Source organism: Melanotaenia boesemani, chromosome 15 (assembly GCF_017639745.1).
Source record: "Melanotaenia boesemani isolate fMelBoe1 chromosome 15, fMelBoe1.pri, whole genome shotgun sequence".
Lineage (NCBI taxonomy): Eukaryota > Metazoa > Chordata > Actinopteri > Atheriniformes > Melanotaeniidae > Melanotaenia > Melanotaenia boesemani.
The window spans coordinates 2,408,866-2,428,337 of NC_055696.1; the positions used below are offsets into that span (position 1 = coordinate 2,408,866).

Here is a 19,472-nt window from a genome sequence, read left to right on the forward strand (position 1 = left end):
GTACTCTCATGTAGTAAAGATTCAACATCTACACTACTTCAGAAATTACAAAAGGGTTTTTCTGCAAATAAAATCCAGTTACAAATATATTTTCCACTTAATTCAAAACCGCCAGTGGCTGCTGGCTTCATGTGCTCATGTTAGCTTCAAGCCTCTCTCAGTCACGCCAGTTTAAGGTGTTGCATTATATTAAACTTTTTTTTTTTATCTCAAATGATCTCGCTTATGTTAAAGCTGTTACATTTTTCAAGATACGTTCCTTTATTTGTGTTTTCTTATTGAGCGATCCACATTTATTGTCTGGCTAAATACGTCTACATTTTCCTGTTTCTCAATCTGACAAAAGTTCATAAAAATCCATTCCTTCTTTTACTGTGCTCTTGTTTATGAACTCAGCCTGCAAGCATTTTCATTGCTGCAGTCTTGCATGAGAGCCAGCCTCCACAGTGCAAAAGCCAGCAGCATATGCAAGTAATAATTACTGTACAAATGTAAAAAACTGGGTTGTGCTGTGTTCTGACACCCAGGCCAGCAAATTATACCAATTCTCTACTGCTCTCATTAGCTAAGAGCAGTGAACAAAACCTTTAGCTTGCTCCTTGCCTTTGGCTGGAAGTCACTGATGTTTTCTGTGGTTTAAAAAGGAAAAAAAGGCCAACGTAATCAGCTGAAGATCCTATCAGCTTCCATTAATTATGGTTAATGAGTAATTTGATGATAGGCTAATATTATACGTGGCAGGTGTTTGTTACACCTGCAAAAAGGGACCTTGGTGGCTGTTAGTTTGTTGTTGTTTTTTTTTTTGTTTGTTTTTTTTTTTTTTGGGGGGGGGGGGGGGGGGGGGGGTGCTTGTGAAAAGTTGTAAATGTGAGAAAACATCCAACTATTTGATAACTACTAAATTTTCTCTCTTTTTTTAAATGGTGCAGCTCAGTTGATGCACAGTAGAATGGAGGTACTCGTTTAAGACCAACTCTCATGCAAAATAACAGTTGAATTGCAAGTTCAGCCAAGCAACAGCCCCTACATCAAGTAAAAGTTTATATTGTCTGTGTACACACATACAGTTAAGTATTACAACTCAGATTCTTAATAAAAGGTGGAGTAATACTGGACATTTAAATACTGGTATCAGACCTTAGACAAAACAGCAATTATGATCAGTCATCTGACGGGAATCAGAAATGAAAACAGAAGAAGAGAAAAGGACGGCTGGGCAGGTAGGGGAAGGTGTGAAAAGACGAAATGGAAAACAAAAAACATCTGGGGAATTAAACCGCATGCTGGCACAAAGAGCAAAGACGCTTTGTTGGGAAGGTGTGTCACAATGGTTCAGGTAGTAAATTACGCTGCTTTGGCTGCAGTGTGTGCCAGTGGGGAGGTGGGGTGCATAACACCCTACAGCACTAAGACAGGTCAGGTCACCAGCCGGCATGGAGATCAGAATGGAGGAAAAACAGTGGGAAGAACAGTAAAAAAAAAACAATTTTGCACAGCAAGGCGCAAAAATGGTGATAGCAGCAGATTGAGAGAGCTAAGCTATCAGTGGCAAATAAGTTATTCTAGAAACAAAGCTTAATTTTTGAAGAAATTAACAACATCCTGTGCTGTTTAAATACATGGAAGGAAATATAAGGAAGAGAAATGACTGTCACACTGACAGAAACAAAATGTGCCTGTGTACTCTGCAGACAACAAATATATAGCACTACATTCTCCTCCTCTAAAACGCAAAAAAACAAAACAAAAAAAACAAAACTGAAGCTACTCATTTACTAACATCTGTGTTGGCATTGCACTTGTAGGCTTGGGTTAAATGCCTGCCATCTGTGGCTTAGTAGGCAGAAAGACACCACATTTCTCTCACAGTATCATAGCAGATTGAGATCACTTTCTATACAAATATGATTGTACAGGTTTTTCTTCTCACTATCAGCTGGTAAATAAAGATTATCAGACATGCCAGTTGTTGACATCTAAACTTTCTCAGGCTTGTCACAATGAAAATGTGACTTCAAATATACAAACATTATTTACTTCTACAGTTATTGACAATTTCAGATAAGATTAAGATAGCCCTGAAAACCAAACAACCATAATATCATGATTTTCAGCTTGCAGAGCAACTTAAGAGAGAAGCGCGGCTCAAATGTCAACAGCTGCTCGATTAGCGCCTGGCCAAGTTAGCGCTGCAGCGTCAACAACAGCACATGACCCTTTTCTTCACCACAGTCTCACACACAAAGGAAACAGGATTTAGTAAAGCTTGCACTGTGAAAAAGTACAACACGGGCTACTGGATCTGTCAGACTGTGTACAGGAGTGTTCACTATCCTGTCCGTGCAAATGCAAAGCATTGAGCCAATTCAGTTCTTTAGCAAACACATACAACTTGCTGCTGGAACAAACTCAAATTCACAGCCCACAGCATGTGGGAAACATTCACACCTGCAAACAGCAGCTGCTAAGCATAGTGAGATGAGCTGAGCAGGTCAAGAGGTGGTATTAGGAAACCACAACATAAAGTGATTTAATGAGAATTACAATATACGCTGTTGCTTTATTATTAGAAGACACATTTATATTAATAACAGCTACAGCCTGCAGTTGATTAGACTAGCTTAGAGTTAAGGCTGAAAACAGCTGGACACAATCAGATTGTCTTCCAACAAAAAAGTAAAAGTAAAAAAAAAAAAAAAATAAGATAAAAAAAAAAATATATATGAGCTTATCAATTAATCCAATTTTATGGAAACTACATTAAGTTTTCATTTTTTTCATTTCATTATTTCACTGCCTGTCGCAGTGGCTTCCTCATCTTCTAAAGAAACAACAATGTCTTTCTGCCTTAAGTCCAAATTAAAGTCAGAAATTTACTCATTTCACATGAAAACTTCATACTCTGCCTAAGGGTCTCCAGGAATTCCCTGTGGACCCTCATTCGTGGCAAATTGTGTCTGTTATAGTGTGTTGAACCTGCCTCAGGAATCTGATTCTCAGGGATTTCAGAGTGCCATCCTCCCTGCAGCAAGATACTGCTTGCACATTAAAAAACTCCAAGTTTTGTATTAAGTACAACAAAGACTGTGAATTTCATGCAATTAAAACACAGCCTGTCAGCAACACAGTATGCACAGCTGATGGACACAGAAATACTCCCTAAAAGAAACTGGACATTTCTCATCCTGTTTTGTTTGCAACTCCACATCTAAATTATGCAGCTAAAAAGCCTTCGGTGCAGCTTGTCAGAATAAGATGTTTGTAAACTAGATTTGGGGCATCTCCCTTCACATTTTATCATCCCCCTGTCTGTGTGTGTCATGTTGAGAGAAAGCAAAAGGAGAACGGGTTGCAGTCGCAGCCTGAAAAACAGCCACAAGACTGTTTAATCATCTCTTTTCTGTCACCTCGTAGCCTCCCACTTTCCTCTCCTCTGCTCTTCATCTATTAACTGGCAAATGACTGGGGCTGCTCTCTGATCTGCTCTCATCTTCTTCTCTCCTTCCCATTGCACACACTCTCTAGCTTGCTGGCTCTGACCGTCCACAGGCACTCCCCGCTCCACTTCTCAGATGCAAATAGCTGGTGGCCTTTAGCTCAGTAAGGAGACAATAAAAAAAATCCACTGAGGATTTGAAGAGCCGCCGCACACAAAGGAAGGCAGGTGGGTGCGTTTGTTTACAGCTGGCATGCCGTGGAAGTCAGGTGCCAGAGACCAGCGGCGACCTGTGCAGCGGCATGTGCAACAACAGGGTGGATGAGAGGCAGGGAGGGAGTCAAGTGGGTTCCACAGACTGTCACTCTTTCATAAAACGCTCTGTTATGTATCACTAAATCCTGTGATCAGATTTTAACCGTATAGAAATTTAGTTGTCAGCTTTGTTTACCATAATAATAAATAAGTGTATATTACAGCTGATTTCTTGGTGAAACCCTGCTGTGTCAGAACTCTTCACGCTCAATATTCTTGAAAACATTTGACACATTTACCACAAATCTGAATCTAAACCTTGGGGGCTTTCCCTTATCAATTACTTTGTCAATTATTATCTCACCTAATTGGTTGTTTTGAGTACAAAAAGGTCAGAACAATCCTATTACAATTCACTGAAACTAAAAAGCATGTCTTTAAACTACTGTTCCAACTGTAGACATCGATAATCAGTCAGCTAGGATTTTAGCTGATTTGCACAAAGCGATAATCTCATTTCCTGTCTGACAACTGATAATTTGCCACTGCAATGGTGGGAAGAAACAAGAAATTTCTTCCTGAATAAGGCAATTAATATGTAAGCAGCACAATTATCTCCTGTTATCATCTGTATGCAAGCTGGCCGGCACATGAATTTGTAGTTTCTTGTATGTGTTGATAATAAAATAAGTGTCCATGATAACATAGGACAGTATCTAAACTCACTCCTAAATTCGAGTTACAAAAATTGTGTGTTGCATTTGTTTCTATCACATTTATGAAATACTAACACTGAATTTTACTCCTGGAGTTGAACCACTTTAACATCAGTAAATTTTGTCGTCTGAACATGTTTACTGTCAAAATTGTGCCCCAGTGTGACATGTTTTGGTCGTTTTCATTGTTTGCTTTCATCTAAAGCTTATTATGTGGTAACTTCAAAGCCCTGCTGCAATGCTCTGATCTCTCAGCGTCTGAAGACAAAAAAGCTGTCGAGGCAGTAAAAGATGGAGTGATTCTTAAGAGCCATTAGCTTCTGTGCTTTTCTGCATCTTGTACGCAAAGTTTCAAAGGTAATTATGACCCTGGATCTTAGGTGAATTGAAAGTTAGTTGCAGGCCATGGACTGTGGGGTGGGATGAGAGAAAAGTGCTGCAAAGCTGTGACATTCCACAAATGTTTGTTGGGCTTGGCGGGCCACGCTCTAAGAGCTGACCTTCCGTTTAGCTTATGTTCACATTCCCAACACAACAAGTGTGCCTTCCTCTGACAAAATAAGCTACTTTGCTACTGGCCTTTTTTTTTTTTCTTTACTTTTCAATTTAACAAGTTACCTTTAATCTGCCTTGTACCTAAAGGCCTTGCTTTTTGGCAGCTTATCATCATGATCTGAGACATGGGAAAATGTGTGACTGGTCATATGTTGCTGCAGTGACAGAATGTGCTGGCACAGCCAGTTTCTGGTCACACAACAATAAACAAAGTTTCTGGAAATTAAACTTACAGTAATAAGACACAGCATGACTGCATGAATCACTTTAGCTAAGGTTGGTGATGTGAATGAGACTTGCTAAGAAAATCCGCTGTTAAAGCTTTTTCTTGGAACGGGCGAGAAGGTGACTTTCATGAATAACAGCAACACTGTTTAGTTTCCACGATTCTCTACATCACAGAAATAACTAAGGGAAATATTGAATTTTTTTTTTATTTTCATGTGTTTTTGTGAAACAAAAACAAATAAAAGGGGGAAAGAAGGCGCTATGGGGTGGTAAACAGCAGTGAATCAGAGGACACATTTCCAGGGTGATATAATCTTCCCTACTGTCTAGCCACCTGACCACTGGGAAACAACAGCACCGTCTCCTGCCAAAATGATACAAACCCACAAAAAACACACAAGGCGTGGAGACACATACCAGCCAAAGCTCTAGTGCATGGTTTATACAGGAGACTGAATGCTGGGAAAACACTCAACTAAAACTCTTAAGCCCAGCGCTTTCACACATGCAGAGCTCTTTTACTTTGAATTGATTTCTCTGCCACAAATGGAGAAGAGGATGAGCTTCTTTATATACGTCAGATTAAACTTGGAAGGGAAAGAGAAATAGGATGAGATGGAACAGCATGTCCATAAAAAGAGGAGAAATCCGATCCACTGCAAGTGGATCATAACCGCATACAGATACAGCCGGAGCCAAATCAGGATGATTGTGACATAACCCTCGACAGCAAGTCCTGCTCCCACCACACACAAATGGACACATGAGCATGCACACCAGGGCTCCACTTGTGCACCTGTCGTCACAAAAAAAGGCCACAATCACAGGCACATACCTCTGCTCTTCCTTCAACATATTTTCACCATTTGTGCTCATTTTCATGGTCACAGAAACAGAATCCAACTATGTGGCAGCATCTGTGTATATGACTGTGTGCAATTCTCAAAGCATGTAATCGAGAACATGCTATAATATCAGATATTTCTAACTGTAAAAACAAGTGTTAGTGTGTAAAACAAAAACTATTTAATGTCTGTTTAAAAGCCTGAGTCATCCCATTTTCATGACCTAAGTTATATGAGTTGCATGGGCAATTAGTCAGCCTTTTACAGGTCACGCACACAAATAATTCTGTTCTCCACGCCATTTTAGAAAGGACAACTTTCCTTTGTTGTTCCTCATTCATACTGAGGGTTTATTTAATTAAAGTTGTTAACCATGTTAAGCTGTTGAAAACTTCTGTGCTTTTAAAATGGTTTTAATAGTTTCTTTGGATATTTTGCTGCATTCTACAGCATTAAAGGAGGAATGAAGACACACACACACACACACACACACACACACACACACACACACACACACACACACACACACACAAGAGATGAGCTTTAAATACAACCATCTGTCTGAACCTCTGGATTAAAACACGCTATCACAGGAATTGCAGTTTCTTAGAAAAGGACATAGAGGGAGGGAGGGAAAGACAAGAAGGAAGTGACGCCTGACAGATTAGCTATGACGACTACTTTCGCTTGGCCCTGCGTTCTGCCACAGCCTCTGGTCATATGGGAAGATAAGAGGAATGGGAGGAATGTAGGGTACAGCGGCTGAGGAGGCGGGGTGGTTGGAAAAAAAAAAGAAAAAAACCTAGGTAAAACTAAGTCCGTCAATAAAGAAGGAAATCTGTCCCTGCCGGTACCCCTTGTATTTCACTGCTGACACCAAAATGGGTTTCCCAAGAGCTGCAATGCATAAAAAATGAATAAATAATGTCTATTAACCTTGGTAATAGGAGATTAATTCTTTGCTCTCCGAGGGTCTCTAACTGGCAGAGCAAAGGCGGAAGGCAATCAGGAGCAGAAATGAGTGAATAGTCTCATAAGGTGCTACAAGTTTCATTGCATTGCTATACGCTAAATGGGCCATAAGGCAGTACGTCTTGGTCCTTTACCTCAAGGAGATGATTGCTTGTTTTTCTAAGGCATTAGCTTATCATGTACATATTATTTAAATCATTACAATTATATACAAACAAGAAATGCTTGGTTGCTGATGTTTACATTTGGGTATAGAACTAAAAATAGCAGAATCAGTGGCAATAAGGAATTTGCTTTAAATTTAAATAATGAAACAAGAAATATAATAACATACACATAATTGGTATAGTTCATGGATGCTGCATTTAAATCCACAAACCTTAAAGGAAAAAAAAAAAGCTTTTCCTTTACGAGCCATATTTATCTTTTGGACAGGATCTCTCCAGAAACATGATATGTCCATAGTGCCAGGTCACATGGTCCTGCAGCCCAGTCTCCCTAGAGGTCCTGTTGCTGGAGGGACTGATGAGGTATAAGCAAGGACAGAGGGTGGTGGTGTGAGAGGTGGGAGCAGGGTATTTGGGAGGTGCTGAGTTGTCCTGTATGTTTATATGAGTGTGACTAGTCTGTATGCATACTTCTTGTGTAGGCAGTTTCTCCTGATTTTTACATGTGCCTACCACCAGTAGCTCTTATTTAAAAAAAAAAAACTAACTTGTGTGCCAACTCTGTGACTGTCTTCAATGTGGACTGGCTTTGCATGCCAATTCTTGACGAGCATGTTTGTGTGCCTGCCTCCCTGTGTGTTTGTGTTGTGTTGGGAGCAGGGGGGTGGGATAAATTTAGCACTTTAGGCCCAGACTGGAGGCAGTGGCCCTTTATCCTGCACTGTCCTACTTATCAGAGTGCTGCTCTCGCTTCCTTCAGCCACCAGCCACTCACCTCCCAACACTGGGCCAAACAATAGAGGAAGAACAAGCACATCCACATGGCCCTTTGTTTTGTTAAAAAAACAGACATCTGCATATAATTATACAGGCATATTTGTGAACAAGTTTTCATTCATTTTCAGTCACTCTTGTAACACAAGTTGTGGCAAAGTGGCCTTATTCCATAACGGCTTGATTTGTTAATATACAAATCAACATCAAAACACACATTTATTTAAATACACTGGAGCAGCAATCTAAGGCTTGCCTTATTGCAGAGCAGTTGGAATACATTATAGATCTCTGTAAATGCTGCTTTTAAATCCACAACGCTTGCCAAGCAGATAAAACACTCTCATCCCTTTTTGTCCTGATCAAACTGGAACATCAAAGCAGGCAGGATTTAATGTTGCTCTGAATTTTCTCTAATGCAGCCAATTAGGAGCAAGTCAACGAGTTGGTCTGCCCAAAGCTGACCAATAGACCATAAGCATCCTGCTTCACCTTGGAAACACACGATCCCAGGGTGCATTTCCCTGCTGCCATGACAACCAAAAGGAGCTCTCCCTTGCTTGCTCCTTCACTCCCTCCTTGCTTGTGTTCTCTCCCACTCTGTCTCTGTCTCCTGAAGGCAGTCTACCTAGCACAGGAAGGCTCACAGAAAACTAACATGCAGCATAACTTAGAGCAGCCTATCCTCCAGACAAAGAAATTACTGGAAGCTGTAGTGACACAAAAACAAAGGCTCTGACCATGTATTGGCTTAAATAAAGAAAAACGTCCAAGTATGTTAAAAGTGTTTTAAAATAGACTTCTAACAATCTTAAAATAATATTATATATATATATAAAAACAAAAGAATCTTGAGGAATCTTATGTCCATTCATTATTATATCTTGCTATGAAAAAAGACAAGAGCCTGGGTGTTTTATTAAATTCAATGCTTTCCAATCCTGATTATTTTGTTTACTGTGTACGGTTTACTACATGCATCAGGTTAAAATAAGAAATACGGAAGGGGTGATGATGTAAGCATCTCAGCACAGACTGAGGTCTGGTGTCGAGGCACTCCGACTACAGCTTCCACCAAATGATGACTTTGGATGCTGCACAGTAGTTGCATGATAATCGAAGAAGCGTGGGGTGGGGGTGGGGGGGTCCAATGTTTTCCATCTGCAGACATATTTTAGCTGCACACTCAAAAACAATCTTCTTTTAGTGTTTCTTGTTTAGCTGTTTAACATCTGTGTTTTTTTTTTTTACTAATTTACCTTCTTTTAAATCCTTTCATAATTTTTGCCTATGATAGTTTTTGGTTTAAAGTTGTCAAATGTTCTCTTTTCTTCCAAGAAAGAAAAGAAACACATACAAACAGGAAATGACTCATTTGACAAACTGACAAAAAAGAAGAAAAAAAAACACCTTAAGACAGCAGAGAAACACACAAGAAATTATTCCCCATTTTCAGAATTTACATAAGACAAATTTGCTGAGCTCTAAAGTATAATCCACACAATCAGTTATGAATATAACTAAAACTTGTGGCTCTACACTGATATGGAATTGCAGAGAATATGCAGATTCAAAACTGTAAGCTGCATGTTGACATTTTCTTCCAACATCAACATCTTCTTTAATGACATTTTACTATCTCAAGATGAAATACTGAAAGCCATACTGGTAAACAGTCTTTCAGTAACTGTATTGGAATCCCAGATTAGATGTCATTCTTTCCATGATCCACAAAATTGTGCATAGAAAAAAAGGTCATATTAAATTAAAAAGCAATGCAAAACAATATATGAGTACTTAGTATTTATGAGTGCGTATTATTTTGCAAACTGACTTGTGGTTTAGGGAACAAGGTAATTCTATATAGGCTCTGACTTGCTCGTCAATGAAAGGTGAACAAGGTGCTGACAAACTAAATTATGTTAACTTCAAAGAATGAAAGGAGGAGAAAAGCTGTGTAAGAGTGGTAAACAGAAACCAGTGTGAAGTTAATTATGAGACAAAAAGAGAGGGGCTTCACTTAAAAAGAAAAAAGTCAGACACCTGCAGCTTATTCAGAACTCTGCTTCTCAAGTCCTCACTAAGACCAAGAAAGTGAACCACATCAGTCCAGGTCTTTAAAGTTCTGCTGCTGGTCTAGACAGATCTGAATAGTTTAGGACCAAAATACATCAGTGACCTCTTGACCCAGTATGAACCTACCAGAACCCTCAGGTCATCTGGATCCAGTTTCTTATCAGTTCCAGAGTCAGAACCAGACATGGAGAAGCTGCATTCAGCTTCTATGCTCCACATGTCTGGAACAAACTCCCAGAAAGCCTCAGATCAGCTGAAACACTCAGTTTATTTAAATCCAAGTTAAAGACCCACCTGTTCTCTGCTGCATGGACTAGTTTTTTTTTTTTTTTTTAATTGCATCTTTTTTTTAATGCACTTGTATTACTTTCTGCACCCTGCTGTAATGTTTTATGTAAAGCACTTTGAATTGTCTTGTACATGAAATGTGCTATACAATTAAATTAGCCTTTGCCTTCCAATTAAACCATTGCTCTAAAGCAACTAAAGATGGATATATAGGAATGTTGGCTTTGAGGGTAGATATCAGAACAAATTACATCAGAAAATTTAGACTATATAATATATTTAGAAAAAAAAAGGAAACCAATTCTGGTTTTACATGAGTTGAGGGTGAAAGTTCATGGTTAAACTAATTCATCCACTGCTACCAGGTCCCTACATGCAGCTCATCCATTTTTACACACCCTCATCTGACTTCCCCAAAGGCTTTCTGGCACGAATGATCTCTGTGTTCAGCATTATGTAGTCAAACAAAAACAAAGAGCAGCATTACTTGAGCCATAAATGACACACACAGAAAGACAAAAGGGAATTTTCCGTTGCAGTTTAGCGCGTTTTGATTGTTGAAATCCCAGCGTGGTTGTGGAATAGCAGATCATACGAGAGGAGAGAGGGAAAAACATCCTTGACAACAACAGATTCAGGGTGGTTGCACCACTATTTATAACCTGCCCAGTCTGCTCTGTGACAGTAGAGGGGGATGGAGGGAAGGGTGGAGTAAGAGAGAAGAGACTCAGGGAGAGAACCAGACACACAGACAGAGGGTGGCCAGTGAATTCCAGAGCAGAGGAAAAGACCTTTGTTTTGTTTTGTTTTTCCTCCCCCTTGACTGGGGCCCTCTGTAATCAGCATAAAAGGTTAAACAGGGAATAAAGCTTTGGGAAAAATAAGGAAAAAATGCATGTGCACAGCTTAGTGACCCAATCTAATCTATCTATCATTTGATCATACAAATAATAACTTATAATTATCATTTAAGCTGCTTGTCATTGTTTTTGGATGTGATGCCACTAAAGAGTCTGCAGTAAACCTGGTACCTATGCCACTCCACACCTTAATGACAAAGATGGCAAACAAAAACAAGTTTTTACCATTTTAACCCATAATAACACAACTCATCAGCAAACGTATGCACATGCACAACTCTATGTCCCAGTGTGGCCTCTACAATGAGCTGGGACTGGGAAATCTGGCAACAGCACAAAACAAGCCAAAAACAACCGCACACTGACTCACCCACATGCAAAAGTTCACTGGCTGAAAAACAAACCTATATGATTCTAGCCATTCATTTTCCTTATCCAACACCACCCTGCAGTGTGATCAACACCTCACATGTCAATTCTCATTTTCTAGTTATAATCTAAAACCATGCTCTTCTGATCTGTCCATGTGAGGTAAAGTAGGAGTAAAGAGACGGTGAAAAAACTACCAGCATGCTCCATCTGTAACCAATAAACCCCCGACACTGATGGCAAGAAATCTAGCGCAGCACATAGCGAGGAAGAGGACGATGCCTCAGTTGGAAGAAGGGAATGAGGCAGACGACAACATCATAAAAAGACCTTTCACAATCCTTTGCATGTCTTCATTTAATAACATATCAAAAACATCCATTGGTACCCAAATTAAAAACAAACTGAAAAGTGAACTACAAAGCAAGAGGTCCAGAATATAACCGCTGAGCACACATTATGAATCAACAGCGGCCAGCAGCTGTTATTGACATCTATAATTGAGCATGCTGGGATGAATAAACATATTGGAAGTCTCCCAGTTAGCAGTGTGATTTAACCATGAATGGAGACATGCCAGTCAAATTTACACATAAGCCACAGGATGGTTCACACCACAAAGTAGCCTATATCATCACAACTCACTGTCAAGAAACACTTAAATCACAAACACCTCTTTCCAGTTGTACTAAGGCAGGCAACTGTTATTTTCATCCAACTGAGCTGTCGCACAGGGATAAAAGATTCTTCCGCCTGCTTTTATGTTAAATAAACTTGGATACACAGCAACCATTTTTATTTGCACAATATAGGGAGCAGATCACTTTAGAATAAAACGAACGTTCTGGGACCTGACCGAGTCATTTTCAATTAAAGACAATCTGCAAAAGTGTTTTGTTGTCAGCTTTTCAACAGTTCCTGGATAAAAAGTAAAACCTGAACCTGATTAAATCTGAGATTAAAGTCTGACTTGCTGAACTGCTTTATGCTCACTCTGCATAACATTTTAGCAATATTTAGCAGATAAACAAAGCCTCTATATCGCTACCACTTATGTCAATAAACTGTCCGGTCACAGTTAATTTCACAGAATAATAGATACTGTGGCAGCTTATGTTTATATCCATTCTAAAAACAGATTCATAAACCCCTTTCAGACACGCACTGCCTGCCTCTAATTGGACGGTAGAGTGTTGGCACAGCATCTGAATAAGGACCCTCGGGCTTTTATCTAACAGTTTGCAGTGTAGCTGCACTAGGTCCGACATTTAGTACTTTAGCTTTTTTCAACATGGCACAAGTCTTAACTGCTGCAGTTACATTTCTATTGTTCATATTCTCATTTTATTTTGCGTCTTGTAATGTTAATCACAAAGCTGCACTTCAGCCTGAAAAGTGCTGCAGAAATAAATTTGAAACTGAAGTTATCAGAAAAGTCTCAAAAGGATTCGTAGTGTTTTGAAATGTCCTGCATTTTTTCATCTAACACACCATAATGAAAGCAAGGACAGTGTGTTTGCAACAACTATGCTTATTTTCGTGGTGCAAATACAGTCTTCCAGTCAGTTCTATACAACAGCTACTGTTCAGTGAGCTTAAAGAGCGATGTGTTTTACAACCTCTGTACTTGCTGTGATGCTATGAGTTGTGATATGTTGGTGATGTATGGCATGTCGTGACCAACTGTCCTATGTTGTTGAAATGGTTAACTTGGTAGAAGCCCTATCCATAACTGTCACGTGTATATCAGTAGAGAGCCGTAAATAACATTAATAGAAAAGTGATCTAAGTGTGAAAGACTAAATGCAACTGCTTCGACAGACTAATCAAGACATTAATGTTAACGTCTGATGCAGCTGATTTACCTCAGATGAGCCGTGTAACATTACACTTCACAATCAGTGAATGTACGTGGTATTTACATGAGTGCAGTATTTCGTTTGGCAGACAAATTTTTGTTTAACTGCTTTTTGTCCACCACTACTGTATGTTCACGTTATATTTTGTTGTGTTTTTTTAAAGGACAAAATAAACAACAGGATGTTTTTAGAAATAAGGAAATCCATGACACAATCACTATTTGCCCGAACCAAAAACAATCAATTGAAATTATATGTTAAAAAATGGCCAGAGAGAGCAGATGCCGGATGTGTGTTTAAATGCCAACACAACAAATAAAGCATTTGAATGTAACCCAGTGTATCTGGTGGGGAATTGCTCAGCACCTTAGCTGCACCAGGGTACACCACAGTCCAACAACATGGCTTTTTATCAGTGCATTTCTTTGCCATAAGGAAGAGAAAATATGGACGGCTACACAGAACAAGTGGTGCCAGCGTACCTCTTGTTGATGGGTTTCTCATCCTTCTCGTAGGGTTTCACAAACCACTTTCCGATGCGAACAAAGCTGCGATTCATGAGGCAACGCTCCAGCAAGTTGTGGATAGCTTTGAACAGCAGAGTGCGACACTCGTAGGAAAGGCCGTGTTCCCACAGACCATCATCCTCAGCTGGAAATGAAGAAAACAGAGAAGTTAAAAAAAACTTGGTGAGTGGATAGTAAAGCTTTGACAGGTCTTGGTATAATTTCTGAACAACCACAAAGAACTCTCAGACAAACCTCCTCAATCTTCAGATCACAAAAAACAGCTGCAGCAAAAAGAGCTAAATGTTGCTTTTGTCTTGAAGAAATGCACCAGAAAATACTCTTGCACATGGTCAGGTTTCATGCTAAACTTATTGTCACACTGCACTGTAACCCGTTACTCTCATTACCATGTTTAAAAGTTACCCAAAAAAAGGCGTTAAATCATATTAACTAAACATGAATATTTAATTTATTGAGCGGTTTCCAAATTCAGTGTAAAATACTGAAATTTAAGCCTGACAAAGTGTGTTAAAAAACACAGATGTAGTTGTGAGTTCATCTAACCACTAATCGAATTCTTTAGATGCATCTCTGTAGAAGAATTAAAGAAAACGTTGCTGTCTTGCAATCTGATGAGTCCGGCATTCAAAACACTAATGCAGAAACTGTACACTTCCTAAAATGCAAAGCAACAAATCTAACATGGCATGAGAAGAAGTTGGTAAGTAGCCCATGTAAATGAAAACGAGTGTGTTCACTCAGACACATGTTAAATCGAAACCTACTGCTGCCTGCTTTTAGGCTGAGGAGGTTTTAAATGCTTTCTGCTTCTAAGCACGCAGAGTTAAACAGTGTAAAAAAAAAACATCTGCAAATGAAATTATTCACGTAGGCAACAGGCAACAGAAATTTGTGTGCAAGTTCAGGAGCTTTGTGGTGCTACTCAGACTCCAAGTGTATTCTTTGAATAAAACTGGGCATGATAACATATCTGATGTGATAAAAACCCCCATGTGGATTTTCCCTGTCCTTCTATCTCAGTCTCTTTCACTAATAGAAAACACCCAGGTGATGCATTTAAAAATGAACAGGAGCAGAGATAATGCATAACTAAATAATCATTTAGTCAACAAATAGTGAATTTTTGCACAATGACTCAATGTTCACTGATCCTATAATTTGCTGCGAAAGTATGCTGCATTAACTTGTCTTGGTACTTGTCTGTTTGACGTACCAAGACAGTCAAAATTCAGGTCTTACTTGCAGTCCTGTATTCTCTTTATACTGTAAATATTTGGTTCATGCATCACACCAAAAACAAAACAAGTCACTCACCAAAGTCTAACCTAGCTGCTTGGGATAAAGAACTGTGCCATTAGACCTGTATCAAACTTGCTTTCTGAATCACATTCTGCACTGGCCTGGATGCTAGTCTAATCTCATTAACAGCCACTGCTCACATCTTACAGCACTTAAGCTCCTTTCAGTCAGGTCTGCAGCAAACATCTTCCCAAGTGTGCCGTCTCTGCATGAGCACAAACAAATAAATGCAGAGTGTGGCCCACCATTCGTGTCAGTCTGCCGCATGCCAAGTAGGCACAAGCAAGCCCAGAAGTGACTTAATCCAAATTTTATTGAATCATTAAGTGAACTCTTGGCTTGCTGTTGAAATGGAAAGGTAGCTGATGGGCTAGACGATTGCATAGCTTTCTACGCAGGAAATCGCACTGGTTTCCCTCTTTAAGAAGTTTTATAGGCTCTGCGTCTTATTGGTAGGTATGAAAACCTTGTTAAAATAATGCAGGAAGTTGTCATGCTTTTCCCCGAGTTTAAACAAATATATGTTAAGAGAGTACAAAATATCTGATGGAAAAATCTGAACAAAAAAATGTTATTTTAATGTAAAAAGCAACAGTGTACGTAGCCCCATTCCGCTCTCTTCCAAGTGCCACAACCCTTGTCGACAGAGCAGCTTTAACTAGCCTTTAAACCATTACATCAAGCCAAAGGAAAAACAACCTCAGGCTAGCTGCCAAGAAACAGGGAGGTATGTGCCCAACAATTTTGAGAGAAACACACTAATTCATCAGGTGCAAAGTTGTCTTGAGGGATAAGATCAGGAAGACAGAAAAGCAGAGGACAGGCAGGAAAGGGGAAGGAAAACAGCAATTTCCACATTAAGAATTTACAGAATTAAAGACAACAGTACAAAAAGCCATTAAATTTTCTAGAAATCGTGGGTGAAAACAGCATGCACAGGGGTCAAGATATTTTAATAAACCTGAGTTGAATGATTTAGCAGCTGGTGTGACATGTCTTTGAGACATCGCAGGCAAAAGGTCAAAAAGTCAACATGCAAAGAAACTTAGCACTCTTGGGCACTCATGGTACATTAAGAAAAAGAGGAGGTGGATTGGCTCAATTCTATGGTGCAAGAGACATATCAGTGCATCTGATAATGTTAAACAGATGGGAAAACAGGGAGAGCAACCATAGCTCATATATAAAACAAGAAAAAAATAGCAATTAAAGCTCCTGTCCTCCTTAAATCCTCTGTGGCTTCTGCATAACCTGAGAAGAAACCTTCCTTCGTTTACATCAGCTCCTTTTCCTTTTCCAGACCACATTTACCCCGTACGTGGTCCTCCCTGTCACCCTCCCTTAAGCAACAAGAAGCCCTAAAACAGGCGTCTGGTTTACATCAAATGCTCCCAACGACCTCATGTTCACTGTGCAAGGCTTGCTGCAACACTCCCTACTTCACACGTTTCAGTCAAAAGCAAACATTAGTTCCCACATTGATCAATGACATTCACTTAGAATTTACAGTATATACAGTATCTATAAAGATTTAATAGAAAAACTAGAAAAAAACTAAAATCGAGCATGGCTCCAAGGCAGATGCAACTTTGCAGTTTTTAATGGGTTCTCCAAATGGCACACTTCTGCCCAGCCACAGGCTAATAACTGCAGAGTGGTCTCAGGGGAAAAAGAATAATGCTAACTCAAAAACACTTTAAAAACCTGAATCCCTGAACATGTTTGCTAACCTTATTGCTCTTGTCTGCACAAGTCCCTGAGGAGCAGTCATCAGCCTTCTTTGGGACAAAAGCAACAACGGCAGCCTTAGCTCGCATTAACGTTAATCCACATCAAGCATCTCACCATGCAGCAGCTTATGAGGATTGTCTAAATAGGTAACTACTTTACACTCCTATAAGAAAAAATCTGATCCTATATTGTCTATTTAACAGAGCACTGTCACTTGAGCCACGGAAAGTTATTGCCATTCACCAATGCAGGGGTCACAGCTTAGGTGTTAAATAGCAAAAAGCCACAGAAATACTCACTGAGCTTTCTAAATAACATGGGTCACTTAAAATACTAACTTCATGTTTTCATTTAAAATCAACCCATCCATGAAACAATATATTTATCATTTTCTGAGGCAAGGAGACAAATCCTCACACGTGGAAACAGAAATTGGACTATTTTTATTTTAACCTGCTGTACTGGATGTCTAAAATTCCAGCCTGCTTCAGATCTGAGTATGTACATGTGGTAGGAGGGTGGTAAATGGTGGGAAGTGGGCAGTGCAAGGGGCCAAAGATGAGTGGCCTCATTTAGACAAAGATTTATGGGCTCAGATGATGGTTGGGACACTTTCATGTCTCTGCCTCCTGTGAGGCAGACCCAGATGAGCTGACCTTTATAAGAACGCTTACACAGGAGCACAGCAGCTCTATAAAAATTCTCTCATCTACAACATGGAAACAAAGCAAACGCCTTTCAATAACCTTACTATACAGACAATAAAAAGATGCCACAGAGATTTTTTATAGACATGTAAACTTTGGAAAAATTTTTTAATTCTTTAAAAAAATTTAGGGAGATTTTTCTTTAGAGGTGCCTCTCTTCACAGTTGCTCATCTGTGTATACGCAATTAGAGCAGCAGTCAGTCATTAAACAGTGAGATTAATGCCTTGTGATCAACTGTGCTCAGGGGGATTCTACCAAGTCTGGCCAAAAGGTTTTCTCCTCTCTTCTACTTCATCCTCCCATTCCTCCTTATCTGCAAGGAAAGAGAGAGAGGACTCTGTAAAGTCTCCATTACTAATTAATGAATATTTCTTGAGCAGAAAGGGAAAGAAAGAGATACAGAGACGAAGGAGAGAGAGAACAGAGAGAGAGAGACTACACCCAGGGGCCAACTTCCTTGCATGGCCGAATCCCTGTGCTATGCCAGCCAATGGAGATCCATCAGAGAGAGCGGAAGAGGGAGATGGAGCAGGAGGAAAAGAGGAAAACGGAGGGTGGTTCACAGGCTGGAGATTAGCCCTGGAAAATTGATCCCCAAGCACAAAAGCCCTTGGCCTCTTCCACTTTTTCCTCCCAAGAGCTGGTTGTCATTTATTTATTCATCAATCTCTACATTACACACTGAACTTCAGAGCCATCTTTGAAGGAAAAGATCCTGAGCTAAGATTAACCAAGTGTATTGAATTGTCTTTAATGCACATTCACAGCCTCACAAATACAATGAAAGGGACAAACGAACCTCAGGTCTTTGAAGCTTCTGGACGCACTTGGTTCATGTTTACAGCTACAGTGTGGAGAATTTTAAAATTCTGTTTGACTTTCACAGGTTGTCCAAGTCAATAAAATTTGGAAACTCTAAACAATGAGTGGCAGTTCTCCTTTCTGAATCCTTGCCTGAGGCATCTGCTGGGCTACAGTGCTTACAACGGGCGTTATATAATCACAGGACTGAATCTGTACCACAGTCGTCATGTGTCATCACTTCTGTCACTAGTCAGGAGACCACATATGCTGTTACAATCTGTAAAATGGGACTATGAGTGCAGTGTCAGACATCTACATAACAGATGAATTTAAAACTCATGTATTCTAATATGAGCTTGGATTTCCGTTTAACTTTAAAACGGGGTACAAACTTTTCCTAGATGTATAATAGAAGGAGTGAAAAAGAAAAAAATTGTGGTGATGTATTTTAGGCTGACTAACAAAGTGAATGGCTGCATAGTTGCAGAACCAGCCAAATAAACATAATTTACTAAATTAAACACAGCTGATGTTTTAAAAATCATTTGTTAAAAAGTTTACACTAAAAAGGAACCATGTGTACCATTTCAACATGCCACACAACCAATAAAATCAGTCTTCTGAGATATTTTCAAACCAATATAAATTTGCTCCTCTGAATCTTCATTTGCGGGAGTTTGATCTGTGACAGTTTCAGTTTAGATTCAGAAGTTGCTTACTTTACTGGATATGTTTAGGCATTAACTAACTGGGGAGCAAGAAACACACCTGTCATCTTTCACCACAGGTTTGCTGATAATTAGTGCAAAAGAGCTAAAAGAAGTCTGGTTGTCTTGGTCTCACTCATGCAAAGAAATGACCCAAAAGAAAAGTCCTAATCTGGTTTATCTTTTAAGTGTTTTTGACACAGAATAAAAACATCTCCTGAAACACACCACTGAGGGCTACTTGTGATCTCAGCGATGATATATGCAAGTATATGTCCTGTCATCAAACATG

General features: G+C 39.5%; 1 protein-coding gene across 3 annotated transcripts in view; it reads right to left on the reverse strand.

Annotated features, from left to right (window-relative positions):
* Positions 1–19,472, reverse strand: part of med13a (mediator complex subunit 13a) — a 65,336-nt gene that overhangs the window by 34,068 nt on the left and 11,796 nt on the right. For all 3 annotated transcript variants that reach the window (XM_042008052.1, XM_042008053.1, XM_042008051.1), the window contains one exon: positions 13,883–14,051. In XM_042008052.1, the coding sequence (XP_041863986.1) occupies positions 13,883–14,051 (169 nt within the window). The remainder of the gene's footprint in view (positions 1–13,882; positions 14,052–19,472) is intronic.